At 35.0% G+C, this 25303-nt stretch overlaps 1 protein-coding gene and 1 pseudogene across 4 annotated transcripts in view; one reads left to right on the top strand and one right to left on the bottom strand.

Moving 5' to 3' along the window:
- DENND1B (DENN domain containing 1B) overlaps positions 1-25303 on the bottom strand; it is a 390124-nt gene that overhangs the window by 75302 nt on the left and 289519 nt on the right. For all 4 annotated transcript variants that reach the window (XM_027843462.1, XM_027843459.1, XM_027843461.1 and 1 more), the window contains one exon: positions 2767-2857. In XM_027843462.1, coding sequence (XP_027699263.1) covers positions 2767-2857 — 91 coding nt within the window. The remainder of the gene's footprint in view (positions 1-2766; positions 2858-25303) is intronic.
- Positions 16689-17207, top strand: LOC114029112 (annotated as a pseudogene).

Here is a 25303-nt window from a genome sequence, read left to right as displayed (position 1 = left end):
AGAGTTCTTTAATTTGTACATTCCTAAAATCCATTCAATAAATATCTTAAATTACACTTGTATATGACACCATGCTGGGAGTCATGAGGGAGATTAACATATGACCAAGTTGTTTTTCCTCCAGGATATTTATAACTAAGGCCACATGAGGCACAGAGGTGTATAGTGGACTTGACAAGTGCTTATAAAGAAGAAGGCCAGTGATCAATTTTTAAACTGAGGAGAAGTCTTACATTTGCCAAGAGAGGCTTTTGGCTTTGTAGTTCTACATTTAAGCATGAATCTAGTTCTTTTCTCCCTAGTCATATTAAATAGTGCATTAAAACAATCAGAATCATAATAGCAAGACTTATTTACATTTTATTTTTATTTGCATTTTGGTAGACAAATGAGCATTTAAATGAGGAACAATGAAAGAATGTATATTCAAAGGTGATGAAAAGGAGAAATAGCTGCTTCTGTAGTATTTTCTAAAATTTCTTTAGTAGAAACTGATTATTTCCTTATATTTAGTGAATATTTATATCCCGAGTACTAGTTTTCACAGAAACAATTTGCTTGAATTTAAAAATTTAGGTATAATATCCTAAGAAATCAGAGAATATTGTCTGATACCCAACTACTACTTCCCTTGTTTCCTAAATGAATGGTTTATCTTGGAAAAATCAATGTAAAGACAAGTTTAACTCGCCTACAGCATATGAGCTGTAATACCAACCTCTACTGTGTCTAACATTGCCATTTAAACAATGACTGAAATTTATAAAATCAACTGCTATATAAGTCTATTATGCTTAATGCTCTAAACTACCTTAGAAATTACTTCTTTACTTATCTATTTCAAGATAGTCTCTTTCTTATAAGAAGGCTAACAGAGTTTTCAAACTTGAACTTTCTGGAACTACAAGCAAGGATTCTCAAAAAAGCACCCTTGTCTTCAGATTTTTGTAGATTAAAATGGTCGAGGAAGCTTGAATTCATTATCTGAATTGTTTGGTTTAAAAAAAATTCTAATAGCAATTAAACTTGTTTTGACTCATTTTAAGAGGAGACATTATTTAGGCATGATATTTAAAATGTTTTGTCCTACACACTTAAATAATTTCTTGCTGAACAGATTTTCCTTTTTCCTGAATCTGAATAAAAGTCCCAATCAAAATTATTTTCTTTTTTAGAAAGAATAACAGATTCTTTTAGATTGGATTACACTTAAAACACCTATTTACCCAATTCATATATTAGTTAATACTTTAAATATTTCAATAATAGTAATTTTATTTAAAAGTTTCTGTGACCTCTGTGAAAGCATCTATTACAGAGGACTGTGGACCAATGATAAAATCGACAGGATTAAACTATAAAAAGGATCATAGTTCTACCCTATTACTGTCACAAGATGTCATTTTCGATTCCATACACTCTGCTTAGCCCCACGGGTCATAACGATAATGAGACAGCAGTTATGTAAATACTGAATATATGCCTTCAGCAATTTGTCCATGAGCTGACAATATTCAGCTTGTCTGAGTTGAAAAGTAAAAAAGCCACATTTTAACACACAATTTCCATTGAAGCTAAATCTTTACTCATGAGCCTAGACAGGCAAGATGATACTACATTCATCACTGCTGAGTCAAGGAAACTAACTTTGCCCTCTAAGTTCAATGTTGCCAATATAATATTCTAATTGTAATGGGGAAAAGTCATTCAAGATTTAAATTAATTTGCCAAAGTCATCTGAGTGGTCACATTATTTCAACAACATTTTCATGGCCCAGAGAACATCTTAAGGGAATAAAGAAAACAAAGTTTTGTGCAACTATGTGATTATTACATACTGAAACTTGTACTTCTGTGGTACATTTTACCTCAAGATGATTAAACTATTTACATATATAATCTCATCAAGGATAATATTCAACTTTCTATTAAATTGTGGCTGCAGTTCTTTCAAAAGAACAAGGAACAGTATGTTATTATGTATCGCTTAATAAATCTTCTATAACCCGCTATAACGTTCTGAAAATCATTAAAAAAAAAAAAAACCCTGACGACTGATATGATTGGCTAAAATAGGATCCTTTGAGTCACTGATAGTTTATGATAGGTAATCCCTAAACTCTTAGATTAAAGGAGACATATAAAATTGCTGTTGTTATTCAGTCATTTCAGTTGTGTCCCACTCTTCATAACCTCATTTGGGGTTTTCTTGGCAAAGAGTGGTTTGCCATTTCCTTCTCCAGCTCATTTTACTGATGAGGAAACTGAGGCAAACAGGATTAAATGACTTGCCAGGATCACACAGCTAGTAAGTGTCTAAGGCCAAATTTGAACTCACAAAGAGGAGTCTTCTTAACTCCAGGCCTAGCACTACCTAGCTGCCCTATCCATTGTTATTATGTATAGTTTTTTTAATTAACAGAATTTTTTTTTCATAAAATTAAGTTCATTACAAATTCAATTAAACAAATATTTTGGGAAGAAACAAATGATAGAACATGGAATTTAGAGTTGAAAGGGATCACAGAAATCATTGAGATAACTCTTTCTTATTTAATGTTTGCAGAAACCAAGGTTTATAGAAGTGAAATTAAATGCTCTAAGTCATACAGTTAATAAAATCACAGAATCTAGACACCAGCTGAAATAAAATAATACTCTTCTCAGAATATTAGTGTCATTAAGTGTTTGTGAAATAGTTTTAAGAAGTTAAAATTTAAAAATAAATTTTAAGTAAATAGTTAATTGTTCTAATTTAGTCTGTACCTCCACAGAAGCCACCTGAAGTGATCTCTTCTTCAAATACATCAGAAAACCCCCTTCCTGCATTTAGTTTTGCCAGTCGACCATCAATAAACTGAAACAGAAAAACATGTTCATTATTTACTGTTAATTTCACAATATTAAAACATTATCCAATACAGAAACATGAGGCAGTGGAAAGTGCCCAGTGTTCCCCATCTAAGCTCTGCCTCTAGCTGGCATATGATGTTGGTCAAGTCACTGTGCCTTTCTGCACTGCAGGAACTTCATTTGTAAAATAGGAATAATACTGTGTGTATGACCTATTTCACAAGACTGTGGTGAGCAGAGTGTTTTGTAAAGTATCAAACCTATATAAAGCTATTGCTATTATCAACATACATAATAACATAATAAGAAATTTAGCAGCAAACACAGGGATAGAACATAGTAGGTACTTTATAAATGTGTAATTAATTATGATGCAAAGGTATGACTAAAAGCATATTTCAACCATTCATTGTCAAGTAATCAATATTAAAATATGACTTTTATGCAGGATGACATAGGCCTCAAAATAAGTAATCATTTAATAATGAAAACCATTCAAAGAGTAGCCATTTTGCTATTTCATAGAGATGGAAAAATGCTCTTAAAAATAACTATAATGTACATAAGAATGTATATTGAACTGACAACAATGGGCCTATATAAAATACAAGAATATCTATATCTTTATATCAGAAAGTGAGTCATAACTTTTTAATATGGTCATACTATAAAATAGTTGAGGAACCATATTAAAAACCTCCCTTTAGTTTTACTGAAAATAAGAAGAAACTATTATTTTCTCCACCCTAAAACCCTTTCCAGACTTTTCCCTTTAGGAAAGTAAATAGAACAAAGTATAAGGTACTAGGAAATGGATCAAAGGTGATAAACTTATCTTCTCTAAGTAAGATCATTGCTTTTCCACTTCCAATAAAGTGACTGGCACTGAGACGTAAGTAAGGGAAGAGGGAGAATCCTCTTTTGCATTCAGTGTTAAGATGTTGATGACAGAAAGAAAGCCTTCTCAGTTCCTGAGGGGGCAGGTCAAGGATGGAATTGAGTAGTGACTACTGCAGAATGTTAAACCAATTCTGTATTTTATCTCATTATGATCTTCCTTGTTTAAGATTCCTATAAATGTTACTTCAAATTATCTTGAGGAGATAAATTTCTAAGGGTATGAGGAAAGGAATAGGCTGCTTTAGACATCTACAGAGTAGAGCATTATTTTTTTTTCCTTTGACATAACACAAGATTTTAGGCTGTTATTTTGGTAGTTCATTAGGAAGATTACCAAGGTCCTTTTTATGAAAAACAGAAAAGTATCTCTACAGTACATGTCAAAAAATTATTTTATCCAAGCTGAATGAATGATTTGGTTTTTAAAAAAATACATTCTGCTCCCACAATGGGCCATCAAAATCACCTTTTATTTTATTAAAAATGCAAAATACAATTGTTAAAACTGACAAATCAGTTTGGCTTTTCTTCTGTAATACCAAAGTAAAAAGTACACAAACATACTCATAATGGCTAACAGCTGAAAATAAGTAGGAGAAAACATAAACGCCAACATTCCACCATGCAGTTCTTTGTAAAGGTAAATTAATGGCTGCATAAATATGGCAGTTGTATTTGACTTAGCATAAGGCTTTTATTTGCACAATTCTCAGGTATAGTTACATATCTATAGCTAGGGAGGTACGAGCAATGAAACAACTATTTTCAACATGTAGAAATGTCTACCAACAATGAATGTTTATTTGTTCCTGAAAATCTCTTTTGCTGACATAAAAAAGGTTTTTATCCCCCAAAAACATTTGATTTGGTAATTCCATATCACATATTCTGAAATGATTTATGACATATTTGCCTGAAGTATAAGAGATCACACAACATATGTTTAGACCAAGAAAGCATTGTAATTAATGAAAACATGCTTAAATACAAGATTGACTAATGAGACAATCAAATATTTTTAGCTTCTGCCATAAATAGTAACTCACAAATTTAAAAATTGGTTTTAAATGCACACCAATACAAATTAACAAACCAAAACCTAAAGGTGATGTAAGTGGACAGAGAAAAGGAAGGGGAAGGGAATAAGAATTCATTAAGCATGTACTACGTGCCAGGCATTGTGCTAACCACTTTACAATTATTATCTCATTTGATCCTCACACCAATCCTGGAAGGTAGGTGCTATTATTATCCCCATTTTACAACTGAAGAAACTGAAGCGTACAGAAGTTAAGTAAACTTGCTGAGAATCAAACAGCAATCAACACACATAAACTAAGCACCTACTATGAGTCAGGCATGGGAATACAAATAAAGCGAAACCAACCTTACTCACAAAGAAGTGTTAAATATTATTTAGAAGGAAAAGGGAAATGAAGGTAAATTGATACATTTAAAATGATACACTGCAAAAGAAGACAAAAGAAATCATTTAAAATTACATAATTCGCCTTAAAAGATAAAGTTTATGAAATTTTCAAAAGGGCATTAATTTACAGTGCTTTTATTAGAAATAATCCATCCATTTTAGTGTAAATAGAACAGTTGATGACTAAGGAGAGAGCATTCAGAAGCTATTTACTGATTATGCATTTTCCAGCATGAGTTACTAAGGCTGCTAAAACAGTACACTGGAGTCGAAAGAAATTAATCATTTGGGCTGTCACATATTATCATCCTGTTTGCAAACAATTGTCAGTGGCAATCTGACACCTGTCAATTTACAAAATGAATTACAAAGTTACTTCTTAGAAATATGCCATAAATGAATAAACTGAGGAGTAGTAACAATGGGCAAGAATGGTTATATAATTGCTCCCTGTTTATTTTTTCTTGGCTAAACTTCTTCCCCTTCTCAAACTGAGTTATTATACTAGTCTGACCATGAACTATCACTGGATTTTTTCACAGTAAAAGAGATAAGTGCATCTTAAGCTACTGCTGTGTAGAAAACTGTCTTTGAACTGAAAGACATTATCTCTTTTGGAACAGTTATGAATTTGCTACATGACATAACCTGACACCTGATTAATGGTCACCCTCATCATTTGGCAAAAACATACTCATAGATAATTGGAACACTGCATTTCAGTTTTCAGCTTGTGGATTATTAGAGTAAGACATTTAGATGTAAGTAATGCCAAGTATGATGGTTAATAAAAACAATGGTAGCAACACAGGGATAAAATAAAACATTGCAGATTGATTCAAGTGCATTTTCAAAGAGTTTCCAGTTTTAAGATTAGAGTAATGACATTAATCAACACCTATCTAGCAGTCTATTAGATTAAATTATTTAAGAACAAGGGCAGTATCTTATTATTTTCTATAGCACTCAGTTACCAGAAGTGTGTCTGGACTTTAACAGGAGTTTATTTGTTGAATGAATAATCTTTCTTTTTTTTCTATAGTGAACTCTAGGAACTCGAAGTAGATAACTAAAAGAATATGCTACATGATAACAAAACTGTAACATAGCTATAGGAACATACATTTATTAAAATCAAGAGAAATATGATTTATTCAAATAAGTATATAACATTTTCAAAACGATTACCAAAAAAGCACCAATAAAGTTGTAACTGACGTCTAAAATAATCCTGAATTAGTCCATAAGCATGACCTAAAGGATACCTATGTGATAGTATGTAAAATGTACCTTTTCAAGTATTACAAAATGCTTCCTTATATCCTACTATGACATACATGCTACATAGTTTCTTCTTCCAGAAAAGAAAGACACTGCTTTTTGTTTCAGATCATTTAATAATTTTTGAAGTTTCATATAGCAAAATGAGTAGCAATTAGCTGATGTGAGAATTGAGATAATGAATGTAAAGGACTTTGCAAACTTTAAAAGAACTAAATTAATGCTATTAATAATAAACAAATATTTTCAGTTTTAGCTGGTCTGTAATAGATAATACTGTCAAATGAAAATAGATAACTGCCATTTAAATTATACTTTTAAAATAGAGAACCTTAAACTGCAAAAGAATATAAAAGGTGAAACTAGCGTAAAACTTTCTGGAGGGTAAAAAACATTTTCTTACATCTACAAGTTAAACTTGAAGGGAATGCAAATTTTTAGTTTACATTTTACCTTTCTCCTAAAAGATAAAATTACATGTTTCTTCACAGTTCTCAGGCATTCTAACTCTTCTATCCAAAAAGCAGCACAAAGTAGTACATAGGTATCTGGCTGTAAAGTCAGAAAGACTTCACTTTGAATTCCAGCATACAATACATACTGGCTGTGTGACCCTGGTCAAGTCATTTAACCCTCTCAGTAGTGCTCTAGCAAACTCTAATATTATAATTTGAATAGAAAAAGCAACCATGCATTGATAGAGTTTCCTAGTAATGAATTTCTATCAATGAAATCATACATGGAGACCCTATCTTTATTCCTATCCCTTGTTTAAAAGTTCTTTTTTCCATTAATTCAGTCATGAAATTTAAAACACAATCCATTTAATATAGTTAGTTCTGGTTAATCTAAAACTGATAACACAAAATAACTGAATTCCATTGGTAAAAAAAATAATTAAATTTGGTAATTTTGCTTAAAAGAAGAATGAGTAATATCAGTCTGATTAAAAAAAAAAACCCAGTCCTTTTGAAAGGAATTTTTTACAAGGATAAAAAGATAGTATTAAAGATACCATATCCAGTATTAAGGTGCCAGGCTGAAAGATGAAGCAAAGGATCAGAGGCATTGAAGTAACAGCCATCAAGTCTACAAACTGGAGTCTTATTTTTAGCCTGGAGGAAAAAATTGTCATATCTAAAATATTTATTTAAAATAAGAACCCCTTCTTGGGTACAAAGACAGCTGTCTCAACTAATGAAATTAATCTTTTTGAGAGCTGGAGAAAAAAGCTAAAGAATGATTTTAAAAATTTAAAACTCTTTATTCATTGGAGGGCAACTATTATAACACTCTACCAAGTTTCTCTGGGTCAGAACATTTTAATTTTAATATATACTCTGTGATAACAGATACATAGTTCACTTGAAGTTCTTTCTCCTAAAAAAAACTCAATAAACATTTAATAATATGGTGCCATTACTTGTCCCTAAAGGTTGGGGGAAGAAGATGTTTTATTTAGATAAATTTAGAGCTGAATCTCTATCCATATGGTGGTGTATGCAAACACACATTCAATTTGCTGAATTGTTTTTTGCCTGGGACATGAGCCATTTTTCTGCAATGGGAGAATGCATGAGGAAAAGAGAAGGAGGGTACACTGAGAACAGTACAGTGGCTGGAGTCAGTAAATATAGGATTTTCAGCTCAATAATGACTTCCGTAAATTTGAAGGCATTTAGGTACACATCACAGGTCGTGGCAGGTATTATGGGAGGAAGAGTTAGTGTACAGGGTTAGAATATGAGTGTGAGATCATCTGCCCGGGGGAGCAACTCATGCTGTGGGCAGGAGAAAGAAGTACTTAGTGAGGAAGCCATGGCGGCCTTTGTAGGGTCGACAATGAATCTAGGTAATAGGCTGAAGAAACAATATAAATACTAAGGGATGAGTCAGCTACTACAACTATGGGTCAACAACAAATAGAAAGGACAAGATTCGTCTCCTGAAATAGGTACTTCAAGTATTTTCACTTGAATAGGTAGGAAGACTGAGGCTCATTCGACTAAATGACTTGGACATAGTCATATAGCTGATAAATGTCAGACGCAAGATTTAAACCCACATCTTTAATGACTCCAAGTCCAACACTATTTATTACTATGCCACTGTCAGAAAGCAGTCAGGGTAAATACTATATGAGCTACAAAATGGAACTGAGCATGTTCTAAAAGACAAAAAATGACTATTTGCTATTTGTGGGACTTATTTTCAAATAAATTGACTATGGGTAATAAGCCATCAAATTAACTAGAGTACTGGTCACAACATCAAATTAGAAGAAGAGAATAAAAATGAGAAGGCCTCAACCTGACCTATTTAAACAAACTAATTAATTAATTCAATAAGCATTTATTAACAGTCCACTATTGGTTAATTCTAGTACACATGAGCAACAAGATAGCAGACTAGACATTTTCTCTGATTCCCACAACCTCTAATATTTTTACAAATAAGAAATTATGTGCCAAAGATAAAGGAACTTCAGCTATTTCAGGACACCCAGAATCCAAAAGAAGATAAAACAAAACAAAATTCAGGTACTGACACTCACTTAGCACCCCTCCCCCACCTCATAGGCTGCCAGCAGTGAGGCTGCACTAGCAGACCCAAAGACTTGGCGCAGGTTTACATCAAAACCCACTCCTATATCCTGATCACCCTTCTCTCTTTCCAGGCTGAAAGAGCCCTGGCTCCAGGTTGTGGAAGTTTCTTCAAGGCTCAACAGCCAGCTTGGCCACACCATTTCAAGAGCAAAGGCTTGCTAAGGGCTGAAACCTGGAAGCACCAATGTTGACGCTGGGGAAAACAGCCTCTGCCAGTGCCAGGAAAGGTAGGTTCTGAACTGTCAGTGCCAAACCAGAGAACTAAGGAATAGAGGGAGTAGAGCAGGTCACCAGGACAGGATGTTGTGTGGGGAACTGTGTAGCACTCTACTAAGAAGGAAGGAAGAGCATAGCACTGAGAAGAGGTCAGTTCTGACCACCCAAAAGTCACTTGGGGCAGAAACCCAGGCTGGTGATCTGTAAATCGCCTAGTATGGGAAGAGGGTGAGACATTTTAAGGTACAGCCTCCCAAAGAAATCACAATCAGAGGGGAAGAAGTCAAAAGTGGGCAATAAGGAAAACTGGAGAGGATGGGTGGGGCGAAAGTACTAAAGATTACAGGAAGAAAAAAATCTCAAAGATCTTAAACATAAACAGGCAAATCAATAGGAAAAACAGAAATGACAGAAGGAAATATAAACTCCACATATAGTAAATGAGGTCAGGCATTTATGAATAAATCCTACAAAATGAAGGAAAATGATTCAACACTTGAAACAGGACTCTGTGGAATTTGAGGAGAACATGGAACAACAACACACTGTTCCTAAATGGTGGTTTAAAAGAGAAATGAGAATTATGAGGGCAGAATTTATGTCCTACACAACAAAAATAATGAACAGAATGGAAAAAAAAACTTAAATCTGCAAGGGCACCCTCACCAAAGAAACAAAAGAGAGAACAACAGCTTGGGAATACAAATACACAGAAGTTAAAAACAACCTAGGGAGAGCAAGGAACAGTTTACCTATCAGATTGATGGAGAACAGAAGAATTCATGACCAAACAGGAGATAGAGAACATTATGAAAAGCAAAATGGATAACTTTGATTACATTAAATTGAAAAGTTTTTGCACAAACAAAACCAATGCAACCATGATTAGAAGGAAGGTAGAAAATTGGGAAAGAATTTTTACAACCAGTCTCTCTGATAAGGGCCTCATTTCTAAAATACATAAAGAATTAAGTCAAATTTATAAAAATACAAGTCATTCCCCAATTGATAAATGGTCCAAGGATATGAACAGGCAGTTCTCAGATGAAGAAATTAAAGCCATCTATAGTTATATGAAAAAAATGCTCTAAATCACTATTGATTAGAGAAATGCAAATCAAAACAACTCTGAGGTACCACATCACACTTATCAGATTGGCCAAGATGACAAAACAAGAAAATGATGAATGTTGAAGAAGATGTGGGAAAACTGGAACACTAATGCATTGTTGGTGGAATTGTGAAATGATCCAGCCATTCTGGAGAGCAATTTGGAACTACGCCCAAAGGGCTATAAAAATGTGCATATCCTTTGACCTAGCAATAGCACTTCTAGGGCTATATCCCAAAGAGATCATACAAATGGGAAAAGGACCCACATGTACAAAATATTTATAGCAGCTCTTTTTGTGGTGGCAAAGAATTGGAAATTAAGGGGATGCCCATCAATTGGGGAATGCCCGAACAAGCTGTGGTATATGAATGTAATGGAATACTATTGTGCTGTAAGAAATGATGAACAGGCTGATTTCAGAAAAACCGGGAAAGACTTATATGGTCTGATGCTGAGTGAAGTGAGCAGAATCAGGAGAACGTTGTATACAATAACGGCCACATTGTGCGATGACTAATATTGATAAACTTAACCCTTTCCAGCAGTACAAGCATCTAAGACATCTCCAAAGGCCTCATGATGAAAAATGCTATCCACATCCAAAGAAAGAACTATGGAGTTTGAATGCAAATCAAAGCTTACTATTTGCTATTTTTTTTTCTTCTGTTAAGTTTTGTTTCCTCTTTCTGGTGGTTCTTCCTATTGGTTCTAATTCTTACTTACATTACTAATGTGAAAATATGTTTAATAGGAATGTATATGTATAGCCTATATCAGATTGTGTGCCATCTTGGGGGGGGGTGGGGAGGAAGAGGGAGAAAAATTTTAAACTCAAAAGCATATGGAAGTGATTGTTGATAAATCAAAATAAATTTTAAAAAAAGAATTAAAAAAACCTAGAAGAGAAGTAAATAAGAATATTAAAAGAAAATATGCTCAATGTAAAACAAAACATAGGGATCTCAAAGACAAGATGAGAAGAAACAACCTGAGGATCATACGTCTAAAAGTATAACATGATAGGACAAAACCCTTAATATTATAATGAAACAAATAATAGAAGTGAATTGCCCAGAATGTCTGAATACTGAAAACACAATTTCAATTGAACAATCTACAGATCTCCCCTAGCAAAAAAACAAAACAAAACAAAACAAAAATCTCGACTGCAAACTCCAAGTCACATAGTGATTAAAGATAACAATTCAATTCAGAAACAAGTTATGCAAATCAGGAGAAAGACCTTCAAATAAAAAAGAAAGGACATTAAAATAATGCAAGACCAATCTATTTCCACTAGAAAAAGGAAGAGGGAATGGAATGTGTTCTGAAGAGCAATGTAGCTCATGATGAAGCCCAGAATGACCTATCTTGCAAATCTGAGTTTAATTATACAGGACAGAAGATGGAAGTTTAATAATAAAGAAGAGTCTGAAACATATCTAGAAAGAAAACCAGAACTGGAGACTATTTGCTTCTCGAACATCCCAAACAACAGAAATGCAAGAGGAGTGAATAAATGTTGACAGAAACAGCAAAAGAGTGACTACAAAAAGACCAGCAAGAGATTTCTTTATAAAAGTACACAAGAGGTCCACCAGTGAATGTGGAAATCTGATAGTGGTAGCAGCCAACAGGTAGACACGGGACATTTTAGGCAGAAGCTGGCAACACTCTGCTTCTTTTGTGAGTCTCAGCATGGGAGGGTACATGAAATGGGTGGATGTAAAAGGGATAGAGAGGAGTGAGAAATGTGCTGAGGTCAAATCAAGGGCTCAGAATGAGAAATATAGTCTTATAAAGAGAAGGGCCTATAGGGGAGTGGGTGAGGAAGAGCAGAGAAAATGAAAAGGAGAAGAAAGGAAGGAGGTCTTACTTTGGAGGTGTGATGAAGTTCCACTGATGAGTGTACTGCTATTAAGGGATATGAGGACTTTTACATAGGATGACTTTATATGGGGGGGTTTTGGTGTCTGATAAATATATTTATCTAGGGAAAGGGGTAGATGGACAGTATGGACACAAGGAGGAAAATTCTAGGCAAATGTAGGGGGGAAAGAATCAACAAGATCATTGGGGGAGGGAAGGTATCTTACCAAAGAGCAGTGTCCTTTCTGACTCCTGCAATAATAGGCTTTGTTCTGAGAGTGAGACACAATGTAGAAGGGAATCCATAGAGCCAGCCCAACAAGATAGTGGCAGAAAGGGCCTACAGGGTAGAATCTAGAAGCTTTGATTATATGAATACAGAGAAAAGGGAGAAACCAGATGATTATAGGGGTCATAAATCAGAGAATGAGAGTCTAGAGTAAACAAAAAGAGGATATGGATAATAAAGAGAGTGACAAATTCCTTTTTGGAAAGGGGAAAAATGAAAAGATTTAAAAAAAAAACAAAACAAATGAATAGGACTACCTGAAAAGGAGGGGACAAATCTACCTGACTGGGAGAAAAAAAAGAAGGGGAAGAATTATATAACCAGATAAAAGCAGAAGAGAGGAATTAATAATAACAAAACCCTGATGAGAAAGGGGTAAAAAATAAGAAGGGATCAAGGGGGAGGGGAAGAGAGCCAGTAGGAACAGATCCAACTTAAAAAAAAAGATTAAGGGAACTGAAGGTACATAGTACTTAATTTATAGCTGGGGTGGGGGGAATGGGGAAGGGGGGGAATCATAATCTGGAAAAAATTAGACAGATGGAGGAAAATATAAACCTAAATGTGAATGAATTAAACAATCCAATAAAGTGAAAAGAATAACAGATAGGATTATAAAAACACCCCTATAAACTGTTGCTTACCAGAAACACACTTAAAAAATAAAGACCTAGACAAAATAAAACTGAAGAGATGGAAACAAATTTACTATGCATCAACTGAATTAAAAAACCCCTAAAAATTTGCCTTCATACTATTGGACAGAGGAAAAACAAACATTCAAGAAATAAAAAGGGATAAACAAGGAAACTGAATTATGCTGAAAGAAACCACAGACAACAAAGCAATATCGGTAATAAATGCATATGCTCCAAATGCCTTAGCATCCAAATTCATAAAGGAAACATCACCTGAGATTCAAGTAGACATAGGCAGTAACCAAATATTAATGGAAGACTTTAATATCACTCTATCAGTTTTGAATAAGTTTTACAGAATGATAAACAAAAGGGAAACTATGGAATTGAATTAATATTGAATAAAGAAACTAGAGTTTTAAAAAAAAACTTACGACATTTTCTAAACGAGATAGCGAAAGAAAACACATATATCTCTATGCCACATGGAACTTTCACAAAAAATTACCATGTATTAGGGCAGAGAGATATTGCAAATAAATGTAAAAAAGGCAGAAAGTCACTATATTCTTTACAGATCTCAATGCAGTAAGAATAGAAATTGGTTCAGAAACCACAACAAAAGATTCAGATAAAAACGGAGACAATAATAAAATCTTAAATGATGAGTGGGTCAAAGAACAAATCAGAGAAACAATTAATGACTTTGTAAAAAAAAATGATAATGGTGAAACAATATACCAAAATTTCTGGAATGTTGCTGTAGCAGTTTTCAGGGAGAAAATCATATCCCTACAATCAACATTAACAAAACAGAAAATGAAAAGATAAATGAACTGAAAATGCATTTAAAAATTAGAAAATACAGAAACAAACCAAAAGTAAGTATAAAAGAGGCAAGATTAAAAATTATAGGAAAAATAGATAAACTGGAAACAAAGAAATAGAAATGGCAAAAATAAAAACTAGTTCTTTGAAATGACTAGTAAAATTGATAAATCCTTAGCTAAACTTATTAAAAAGAACAGAACAGAAAACCAAATCAATAAACTGGCAAATGAGCAAGGTGAAATAACAATAAAACCAGAAGAAATAAAAAGAATAATCAGAAAATAACATGCACAATTACATGCCAAAATCATTGTTGTTCATCCTTTGTTTTCAAAGGGAAACAATTAAATTTTTTATTTCTATTTTTTTTATTTTATTATGCCAAAAAAACCCTGACTACAAAAGAAATAGAATGCTTTCAAAAATACTAACTATCCAAACTATCAGAACACCAGACAGAGATCTTAAACAATCTGATCTCAGAAAAGGAAATACATCTAGCTGAAAAGGAACTATCCAAAGGAAAAAACTCCTGGATCTGATGGATTCACAGGAGAAATCTATCAAACTTTTAAAGAACAGTTAGTACCTATATTTCAGAAGTTATTCTCAAAAACTGAGAAAGAAAGAACCCTAACAGAATCCTCTAATGAGACACATATAGTCTAATAACTAAATCAGGGAAAGATACTATAGGCCAATATCAGTAATGATCACTGGTTCAAAATTTTTTTTAAAATGCTATCACACAAATTGCAGCAATTTATCCAAGAAATCATTCATTACGATCAAGTGAGTTTTACAACAGGAATGTAAAGATGGTTCAACATTAGGAAAACAATCAATATAGCTAACCTATTTAAAATCAAAACATTCAAAAACACAAGATCATCTCAATAGACATAGAAAAAGCTTTTGACAAAGTACAACACTTTTTTATGCTAAAAACTCTATAAAGTATAGGCAAAGAGGGACATTTTTTTAATATCATAAAAAGCATCTAACTAAAACCTCAAGTAAGTATCATATGCAATGGTGATAAACTAGGAAAGCAGAAATACTAAACATTTCCTTAACTGGCCACAGTACAATAAAAATATTTGCAAAGAAAGGCATTTTAAGAAAGGATTCAAATTAATTGGAGACTAAATTGGAGAATAAATAAATTAAGCATAAAGAATTGGTGCTTAAATGAACAATTCAGAGAAACAACTAAAATTTCATTAAAGAAAATGACAATGAAGTAATATAAAATGTTTATGACACCATTAAAGCAGTCTGTAATTTATATCTAAATACTTTCATCAACAAAAGATAAAGAGGTGATCCATGAATTGAGTACGCAACTAAAAAAGCAACAAAAAATCTCAACTAAGCACCAGACTAGGAATTCTTAAAAAAAAAAGAAGAAATTAACAGAATCGAAAGAAAAAAACCTCATCAAAATGATAAAAATTGTCTTTCTTTAAAAAAAATAACCCAATAGACAGTCAATTTTTAAGAGGGAGAAGAAAATTAACTTTTTGGTATCAACAATTAAGAAGGAAATTTCACAATTAAAGAAAAATAACAAAGTATAAAATCCACAAATCAAAAAATGAAAGTTTAGAATAAACAGAAATAGAAGATAATTAGTGAAAAGAATAAGGTAAAAAAAAATTTTGGAAACAACTCTTAATTCAATGTTCTTTTAACTATACTACAATATTCTCTTTTCCACATTTACCAAATCCAAGAACACAAATACATTTCTCTGGCAAGTATTATCACTTCCAGAGAAAGTTTCACCCTAAACACATAACCAAGACCTTGAATGTTATAAGTGTTCTGAATTAGGATTTTTTTTTTGGGGGGGAAGGGTTCCTCTTCCTCTTTTAGACAGTATTTTGTTTCCAGAATTATTTCTACTTAATCTACCCCTCAGTTCTATTCTCACAATCTCTCCTCCCCTCACACTCAAAAGCTCCCCTCACATTTTTTACACCTTCCCTTTCCAGAATTTTGGAAGCTTACTGGTTCCATTTTCTTTCTTACTTTTATTTAGTTGTCTTATTCTTGCTCTCTTTTCTCCCTTTCAATTACCTTATTACAAATCTTCCCTCTTCTACTTTTTTTTCCAAAAAAAAAAGTTTTTACCTTATTCTTTTCACTAATTATCTTCCCTTTCTGTTTATTCTAAACTTTCATTTTTTGATTTGTGGCTTTTATACTTATTTCTTCTTTAGTGTCTTTGGGTCAGGAAATTAAACCCTTTAAATGACTAAGTTTGAATTCCCCCTTCTTAACAATTTGTATGAAACATTCTAGCTTGCCTTCCCCCGCCCCCTTTTCTCTGTGCACCTTCTTCTTAGAACTATAAATTCCTGAGGTATTGCCCTATAGTAGAAACTCTCCTGTCTCAGATTGTGAGTTCCAATTCTACCCCTGTCCTTGCTATGATAATTTTCTTTCTCATTTGCCATGGAATTTCATTTCTGAGTCCATGCCCTTCCACACTTCTGGATGCCAGTTGCCTTCAAAAGTTCTGATTTCCCTACTCCCAAGGCACAAAGAGGCACAATACTTTCTCAGAGGTAGAAAAGGGTAGAAAATGACCTTAATTACTTTCTCCCCTTATTCCCCACCTACATGAGGAACAGGGCAGAGAAAAACGGGGGCAGCCATGGAAAGTACCTTGTACCTCCTGGCCTCTATCAATCACCAGAGGGTGGACCTGCAGACTTTGTGGCTCTTGCAGCAGCAGAGGGACAGGGAGGAAGGCCAGCTTTTCCCCTGCCATGTGTCCACAGGCCCGGGCAGGCAGGTCCCAGAGAAAGGTATGGTGGCAAAGGCAGAACACCAGAGGGTCCATCCGCCAGCCCGAGGATGCCACCTAGCTGTGTGCAGAGTGCTGGCCTGCATCACTGAGTCCACTTCACAGCTCATCTGGGTGGAAAAGATGACCCTGAGCCCCCTGAATAAAGAGCAGAACTTCCCCCATCCACTTGAAGGATACATCTGTAATCATATAGCCCTACAACTGAAATGACACTACTTTGACCAAGACATGAATGTAGTGTACGAATGCCCGAGGACCATCATCAAGAAGTTGATCCATTCACTAATAAGCCTCCCTTTGGATTCCTGTGCTGTGGCCTGTGCTGCCCTATGGCATGTTCTCCAGAATCTTCTGGATCTATGAATGTTATTGATATGTGAATTCAAGTCATAACTCTCCCTGATGGTCTGGCCATAGACTTTAATGAAGTAGGTATTGTATATAGGTATTAATAGCAAAATGAGTCTTGAGTATCATTACATCAGGCAGAATTAAGAATTGTCAATGAGACCCCTCAGAATTCTATATAAATCCATAACAATTAGTAATAGGTAGCTAGGATTTTCAGGAATTTTGTCACTTTTCTGATTTGTTATGTATAGAAATAGTCTACTTTAGTTATATAAATGGATTAATTGCATTAATTTCCACATCAGGTATTCCTTTTGATGTGTTACATATTCTTTTTCTTTTTTCCCATGGAGGCCTTGTTGATTAATTAGGACTATTTTGTGACCGAAGTTCCATGGTTAATAAAAGTGTCAGCCAAAATTGTGATATCTGATATGTTCTCTGTTGCCATGTATGTGGGAGAGAGAGAGAGAGAAAGCGAGAAAGAAAGAGAGAGAGAGAGGAAGTGAGAATGTTCATTTATTTTATTTCCTAGTAAGGGAATAATCTCTAGGAATTTGAAGACTCTGTTAATACTTTCGAATTTTCCCTGGTTTAGCGAATTTATTATTTGACAGTCACTGAATTGCTTACAAATTTTCTGTCTTCAATATCTTGGTTTGGAAATTGGAAGTGATGGTAATCCCATATAAGGTACTTGGAATAAAGATGCTAAATAAAATATAAAGTATTGTGTTAAAAGAAAAAGAAAAGAATTGGTCAGTCATGCCCAACTCTTCATGACCCCATTTGAGGTTTTCTTGGCAAAGATAATGGAGTGGTTTGCCATTTCTTCTCCAGGAGAACCTTGAACATTATCTTTGAACAGAGTACTAGTCTTCTCAAGCAGTATTTAACTTCAGTTCAGTAGCTAGAAGATGCTGACGAGAGGAGCCATCTTGAGAATGGCTTAGAAGATAGTAGCCTTCAAATTATTTCAGCCCTAAGTTCACATTCCTCTTCTGACTGCACTAATACAGCTGATAACAAAGCCATTCCTTTGCAAGATGAAACTAGTCAGACACCAGAGACTTGTAAATCAAATGCAGAAGTTCAAGGTCATCAGTCAGACTGTGATTTAGCATTTCAGGTGCTACTCACTGGTATTACTGTATAGTAAGTCAGTGCGATGGAAAACTTAGTTGTTACTTAATCTTTCCTAATTTTCACCTGTCCTTATGTTTTCTTTCAGGTGTTTTTTAAAATTTCATAACTTATATAGAATTTATATTCTTATCTCTTGTTTTACAGATTTCAAATGTCATATTGAGGCTCTATTTTGATAGCATTTTGCTAATCTTGTATGTTCAAATACTCAGTACCGAATATTTACAGTGAAAGATGTTTCCATTTTATTTCTTAATTGAACCGAATCAGAATAGCTTTTTCTTCTGTGAAATGTACCAAGATTGTTTTTCTCCAAAGAGAATTAAACTAAAGCATCTTTGAATCTTTTTGTTAATACTCAATAAATGTTTATTGAATTGAACAGTCATATGTATAATGAGAAAAATGATAGCATCTCAGTGGGTATCTCAGGTAGCAAAATGCAGTGATTCATATTACAGAAACATTTTGTGATATCAACTAAGCTGACTGACAAGAAATACATGTGGATTTATAAGGCCAGAGGCATTTGTGATGAAATGAGCAGAGAAGAGCAGAACCTCCAAATCATCAAAAACATTTTATTAATGTGCACACTGTTATCTTGCTCTTTGTGTTTGATAGGTAGCTCTGAGTAGGCTAAAAACCTCTGCTCCAAATACAGTATCAATAGTTTAAAGTGCTACATATAACAATTATCATGAAGAGAGTTCAGTGAAGACCTATTCAAGGTCTCCTTGAATAGCAAATCCCTGCAGGTTAGAATTGATTTAAGGTTTCCATTTCTGATTGTGTACTACATCTCTCCCTCTACTGAGGGACTTCAGACTATTGAATGAATATCTCCCTTTTTTTTGCTTCACCCTCTTTTAATTTCTCCCTTTTGTCTCTCTGCTATCTACTATCCTGTAGCCCCTCTTCTTTCTGAGAAGCTGCAGAAGTTATTTTCCCTGTTATTTACCACTGAGTTGATTAGAGTAAATTACACCTTCCCATCTATTTCCTTTCACCCTTTTTTGTACCCTCCCATTCTGCAGGTTGGTCTAACAAAATACATTGATTTACCTTCAGGGAGGTTATAAGATTTAGTGCACTGAGTTTATTCCTCAACCATTCCTTCTCCTATTTTTTCAAATTCCCTTTTTATCTTTATCCTATTGTGTATTTTAGACAGAATAATCTTAATTGTTCTTCTGTTGCTTTTTTATTTATTTTAATCATAAAGGTTTCTTTATCTTTTTAATTGCTGGGTTTTTGTTTTGTTTTTTTGTTTTGTTTTGTTTTGCTTTGAATAGTCTCTAGATACAAGGTAATTTATATGATCACTTATGTTTAGTTAGTAGTTGTATTTACTTACCTTTTTTATTTTTGCTATTTGGGGTGTTTGCAAATCAAATAATCTACTCAACAGCTGGTCTTTTTGCTTTTTGTAGGAATGTCTACTTTTATTCATTAATGATTAAGTTCAGGTTTGCAGAGTAGATTAATTAGGAGAGCATCTCGAGTTTTGTTGCTTTCTGGAATATATCATTCCATTCTCTTCTAGAATTGCTGGTGAGTGTAGAAGAATTGTGTCTACTTGAATTTCCTTTCCTTATTATTTGAAGATCTTTTTCCTGGTGCCTTGAATAATTTGTTGTTTGTTATTAGAATGTGAAAATTCACTTCTGTGTGTCCTGGAGTTTGACATGTAGGTTTTTTGTTTTGTTTTTCTTGACAGTCATGACCTCTGGATAATTTTGGTTGATGCTTTTGTTTTCTGCATTCCAAAGTTATAAGCAAGGTTCTTATATTATTTTCATACATTATAGTGTTCAGATATTTGACCTGTCACTTTTTTTTTCTGGAAGACCTATGACTTTAAAGTTATCTATCTCTACCTATCCTGTCTATGAGACCAATGTGTTTTGATCTCAGATCAGCTAGGTGGAACAGTAGATAGAGCACTGGACCTGGAATCAGGAACATTTGAGGTTGAATCTTGCCACAGACACTTACTGGTTATATGATCCTGGGTAAATCACTTAATCTCTGTATGCCTTACTTTCCTCATCTATAGAATGGTATTATCATAGTACGTATCAATCACAGTTGTGAGGATAAAATGAGATATTGATAAGGCTCTTTGCAAACCTTATAGCACTATATAAGTGATTTATTATTGTTGTTTTGCTTATATAGACATCTTGGGTGCATTTAACATTTTGGCCTTTTGCTTCTCTTCTAGAAATTTTTGCTTCTTTTCTTTCAGATTGTCCTTTGGTTCAGTATATCTGTATTCAAAATCAGTTGTTCTCTCCCTTTTTTACAGACTTGTCACTGTAGATTCAAGTTTTTCTATTTTCCTAATTTCTTCTGCTATCCTGGCCATAAACCCTGTGTTTTGTTCTCTCTTCACTTCATTCAGAATTCTGATTTCTCTTTTGAACCACTCAGGAAAATTCTCCAATAGTTCCTTCAGAAATTGATTAAATTTCCTTTGTCTTGAAATTTTAGATATGTTTGAAGTCATTTAGATGTTGTGTTAACCATCTTCTCTGCTGTTTTAATAGTGCCTGCAGTCTAAGTTTTTAGGTGATTTTTCTTTCTTCTAAGATTTTTGGTAGTCATAGCCTTCTTAAATTCTCCTACTGCTCGCTTGCTGACTTCTGATTTGATGTCACATTCCCCCAAAGATTGAACTACAGCAAGATTGCCAACCTCGGACGAGGAAAGGAGTGAGACCTCCCTCTAACCATGCCCCTTTCATGTCCTGCTTCTGCTATTCTCTGAGAGAAGCCTCCTAGGGACCAGCAACTTAATTTCTCTCTGTTGAAAGCAATTTCTACCCCCTGCTGCCAGTCTGATCTCCCACTCATGATGTAGAGAAGCTGCTATGGAAAGAGAAGCAACCTTTCTTTTGATCTCAGATCTTCTGTTTCCTATTACACCTGTCCTATGAGGCAAAAGGAACAGGAAAGTCAACGGGCATTTCCAGGATTTCCATTGCCTACAGCGTAAGTTTGACTTGGATCTTCTGCTGTGTAGTACACAGTCTAATCTCTAGATTGGAAAGGAAGTAATGAAATAGGGCATCCTATCTGACCACATGCCTTCCATCTCATGCTGCACTTGTCCCCTGCTTGATCTCCAGCCTCCTCTCAGAAGAGGAATGTCACTTTTCACTCAATTATCAACATTCTCACACCTGGTCATACCCTATACATCTCACATTCTGAACCCCTGCAGTTCATCATCCAAACCCCATTCCTCATTCTTCATCACCCAACTCTTTGTTCCCATGCTCCTCAACCCTCCCACCCCAAAGTTCTAACCCACCAACCCCTCTCGCTGTGCCCTCTAGAATACCTGTTTCATAGTTAACAAACTTCCTTTCATCCTAAATCTTTTCCTCTCCCACTCCTTCTATCTTCTAATAATCACTGAAGCTGGCTCACCTCAACTTTGACACAGCTGCCCTAGCCACCCTTTCCAGGACTAGCTGTACCTTCACTAATTGACCTCACTTCACTTCTTGAGGCACAAGAACTGTAATATTCTTTGCTCTCCAATGCTACTTTCAAGTTCTCTCCCTTCCAACATTCTGTAACCTTTCTCTTTTCCTTGTGAGGTTCATACAATTCATATCCATCACCCAATCAAAATCCTGGTAGTTGTTGTCTCTTAACCTCAAGGTCATTCCCCTTCTTTCCTCAATGAGTTCAGTACCTGGTCAGATGGGATGCCCTATTTCATTACTTCCTTTCCAGTCTAGAGATTAGACAGTGTACTACACAGCAGAAGATCGAAGTCAAACTTGTGCAGTAGGCAATGGAAATCCTGGAAATGCCCGTTGACTTTCCTGTTCCTTTTACCTCATAGGACAGGTGTAATAGGAACCTCACAAATTCTCTCTCCTCTCTAACTCCTGTTCTTATACTTGGGGACTTCAAAATACATACTGACTCCTCCTCAAACACCTTAACCAACAGTTCCTCAACCTATACACTTCCTATGACCCTATTCCTTCACCTCATCTTAACCCCAAACAAAGATGGTCATACCCTTGATCTGTCATCCATCGCCCACAAGTGTACCACCTCCATGTTCAAGGAATCCAAAATTCCCTTATCTGACAATGATCTATTGGCTTTCCACTTCTCCCTCTGCCTTCCCTTACGAAACACATTTGTCCACATTTTGACCACCAATCCTTCTACCTCTCAGTTATTCCCTAGGCCATCTCCCTTGCCCTAACCACTCTCTCTTCTCTTTTCTCCATCTTGACCCCCTGGTGAACCAGTTTGACTCAATACTTTTCTCTTCTCTTGAGTCCTTGACCCTCTTATCATCCTGCCATACCTCAGCCTTGAATGCTTTTCATCATCTACTGTCTTTGTTCCTACATACATATTGCTGAATGAAGATAGAGATATTCATGCAACCACTCTGACTTGGTCCATAAAAATTTATGTTATACAATCTCAAGTGGGCCCTCATTGCTGCTAGGTAATCCTTCTACTCCTCTCTTATCACTGACAATCTCAATCTCTACAGAGGCTCTAACAAAACTTTTCATTTCCCTTCTCCCCTGAAAACCTTCCCTCTTATTTTAGAGAAAAACTGGTAGCCAATTCACTGTGAACTCCCTCTTCTCTTATCACTTACATGCCTTCTACCCCTCTACTTCACTGTCAGTCTCATTCCATCTTATTTCCTCCAACAGATTTTAATCCCTCTTTAATCCCTACTCTATCATTTATCTTGAATCTCTCCCTATTTACTTACTGGCTTATTCCCTACTGCCTACAAATATGCCCATCTCTCTCTCATCCTAAGAAAAATTTCACTTGATTCTTCCATCCCTGCTAATTGTCATGCTATCTCTTCTGCCCTTTGTAGCTAAACTCCTTGAAAAGCCCATCTAAAATTGAGACCTCCACTTTCTTTCTTCCTACCTATATGTTACCTATATTTTCCTAAACTATATATAACTATATCTTTCACTTACTCTCTTCTCAACCCCTTAGAATCCAGACTCTGACTTTATTATTCCACCAAAAATCCTCTCTCCAAAGTTACCAGTGATCTCTTAATTGTCAAACTGAATGGCCTTTTCTCAATCCTCATTCTTCTTGACCTCTCTGTAGGCTTTGACACTGGTGATCACCCACCTCCTTGACAATATTTTTTTCTTTAGGTTTTTGGAACACCATTCTCTCCTGGTTCTCCTTCTACCAATCCTTCTCAGTCTCTTTTGCTGGATCCTTACCTATATCATACTATCTAACCATAGTTAGATATCTGCCCTGGGCCCTCTCTTCTTCTCCTTCAAAACTGCTTCACTTGGTGATCTTATCAGTTCCCATGGATTTTATTACTATCTTTTAAATGGTCAAAGGATATGAAAAGGCAGTTTTCAGATAAAGAAATTAAAGCTATCTATAATCATATGAAAAGAAATTCTCTAAATCACTATTGATTAGAGAAATGCAAATTAAAACAACTCTGAGGTACCACCTCACACCTATCAGATTGGCTAATATGACAGAAAAGGAAAATGAAAAATGTTGGATTTGCAGGAAACTGGGATACTAATTGTCGGTGGAGGTGTGAACTGATCCAGCCATTCTAGACAGCAATTTGGAATGCTGCCCAAAGCGCAACCAAACTGTGCATTCCCTTTGATTAAGTGACACCACTACTAGGTCTATATCCCAAAGAGATCATAAAAAAGGAAAAAGTACCTATATGTACAAAAATATTTATAACAGCTTTTATCGTAGTGGCAAAGAAATAGAAATTGAGGGAATGCCCATGAACTGGGGAATGGCTGGGCAAGTTGTGGTATATGAATGTAATGGAATACAATTGTGCTGTAAGAAATGATTAGCAGGTGGACTTCAGAAAAACCTGGAAAGACTTACATGAACTGATGTAAAGTGAAGTGAGCAGAATCAGAAGAACACTGTACATAGTAACAGCAACACTCTGTGATGATCAACTGTGATAGACTTAGCTCTTCTCAGCACTACAATGATCCAAGACAATTCCAAAAGACTCAGGATGGAAAATGCTATCCATATCCAGAGAAGGAATTATTGAATGAAGACAAAAGCATACTATTTTCACTTTTTTTTTTTGCTTTTTTTCCTTCGTAGTTTTTCCCTTTTGTTTTGTTTCTTCTTTTACAACATGACTAATGTGGAAATATAACTGTACATGTACAACCTACATCAGGTTGCTTGCTGTCTTGGGGCATGGTAGGGGGGGTGGAGAAAAATTGGGACTCAAAATCTTGTAAAAAATGAATGTTGAAAACTATCTTTACATGTAATTGGGAAAAACAAAATTCTATTAAAATTATTGTCTTTATGCTGATGAATCTTAAGTCAACCTATCCTGCCCCAACCTTTCTGCTGGCTTCCAATCTCATTTCTCCAACTACCTTTCAGACATCTGAAACTGGATGTCCGGTAGGCATCTTAAACTCATCATCTCAAAAACCAAGCACTATTTCTCTTCCTGAACCTACACACTACTCCCTGCCCCAACTTCTCAGTCCCTCAGACTCAAAACCTCAGTGATATCTTTAACTGCACACTTAATAAATGTTTACTGACTGACTAGGCCTCAAAATGGTCTCAGGCTTCTCTTGAGCTGGAGGATTTACTTTTGCCAAGGTGCAGTCTCTGTCCCAAGTGAATTTTGGGGAGACAGGACTTGTACCACCTACATGCTAGCCTCTTTTTCTTTAGGTCTAATGCAATGCCATGTATACACTATCTGAATTCCTTCTGATGCTTAGTTCTGTGGTTAGTACCATTTCCCCAGGCAGAATGTGCTTCTACCATCTTATACCATAGTCTCCTTTGCAAGTGGGTAGGCAGAGTTGCAGTCTGCTGCTTTTTGCCACAGAATGGTGGGTTGAGATAAGGGAGAGCGAGTGCTGTCAGAGACTATAGCAGTGTCATCGAAAACTG

Source organism: Vombatus ursinus, unplaced genomic scaffold (genome assembly GCF_900497805.2).
Source record: "Vombatus ursinus unplaced genomic scaffold, bare-nosed wombat genome assembly UNPS02014909.1, whole genome shotgun sequence".
In the NCBI taxonomy this organism is placed as follows: domain Eukaryota; kingdom Metazoa; phylum Chordata; class Mammalia; order Diprotodontia; family Vombatidae; genus Vombatus; species Vombatus ursinus.
This window is presented reverse-complemented; position numbering and strand designations above follow the sequence as displayed.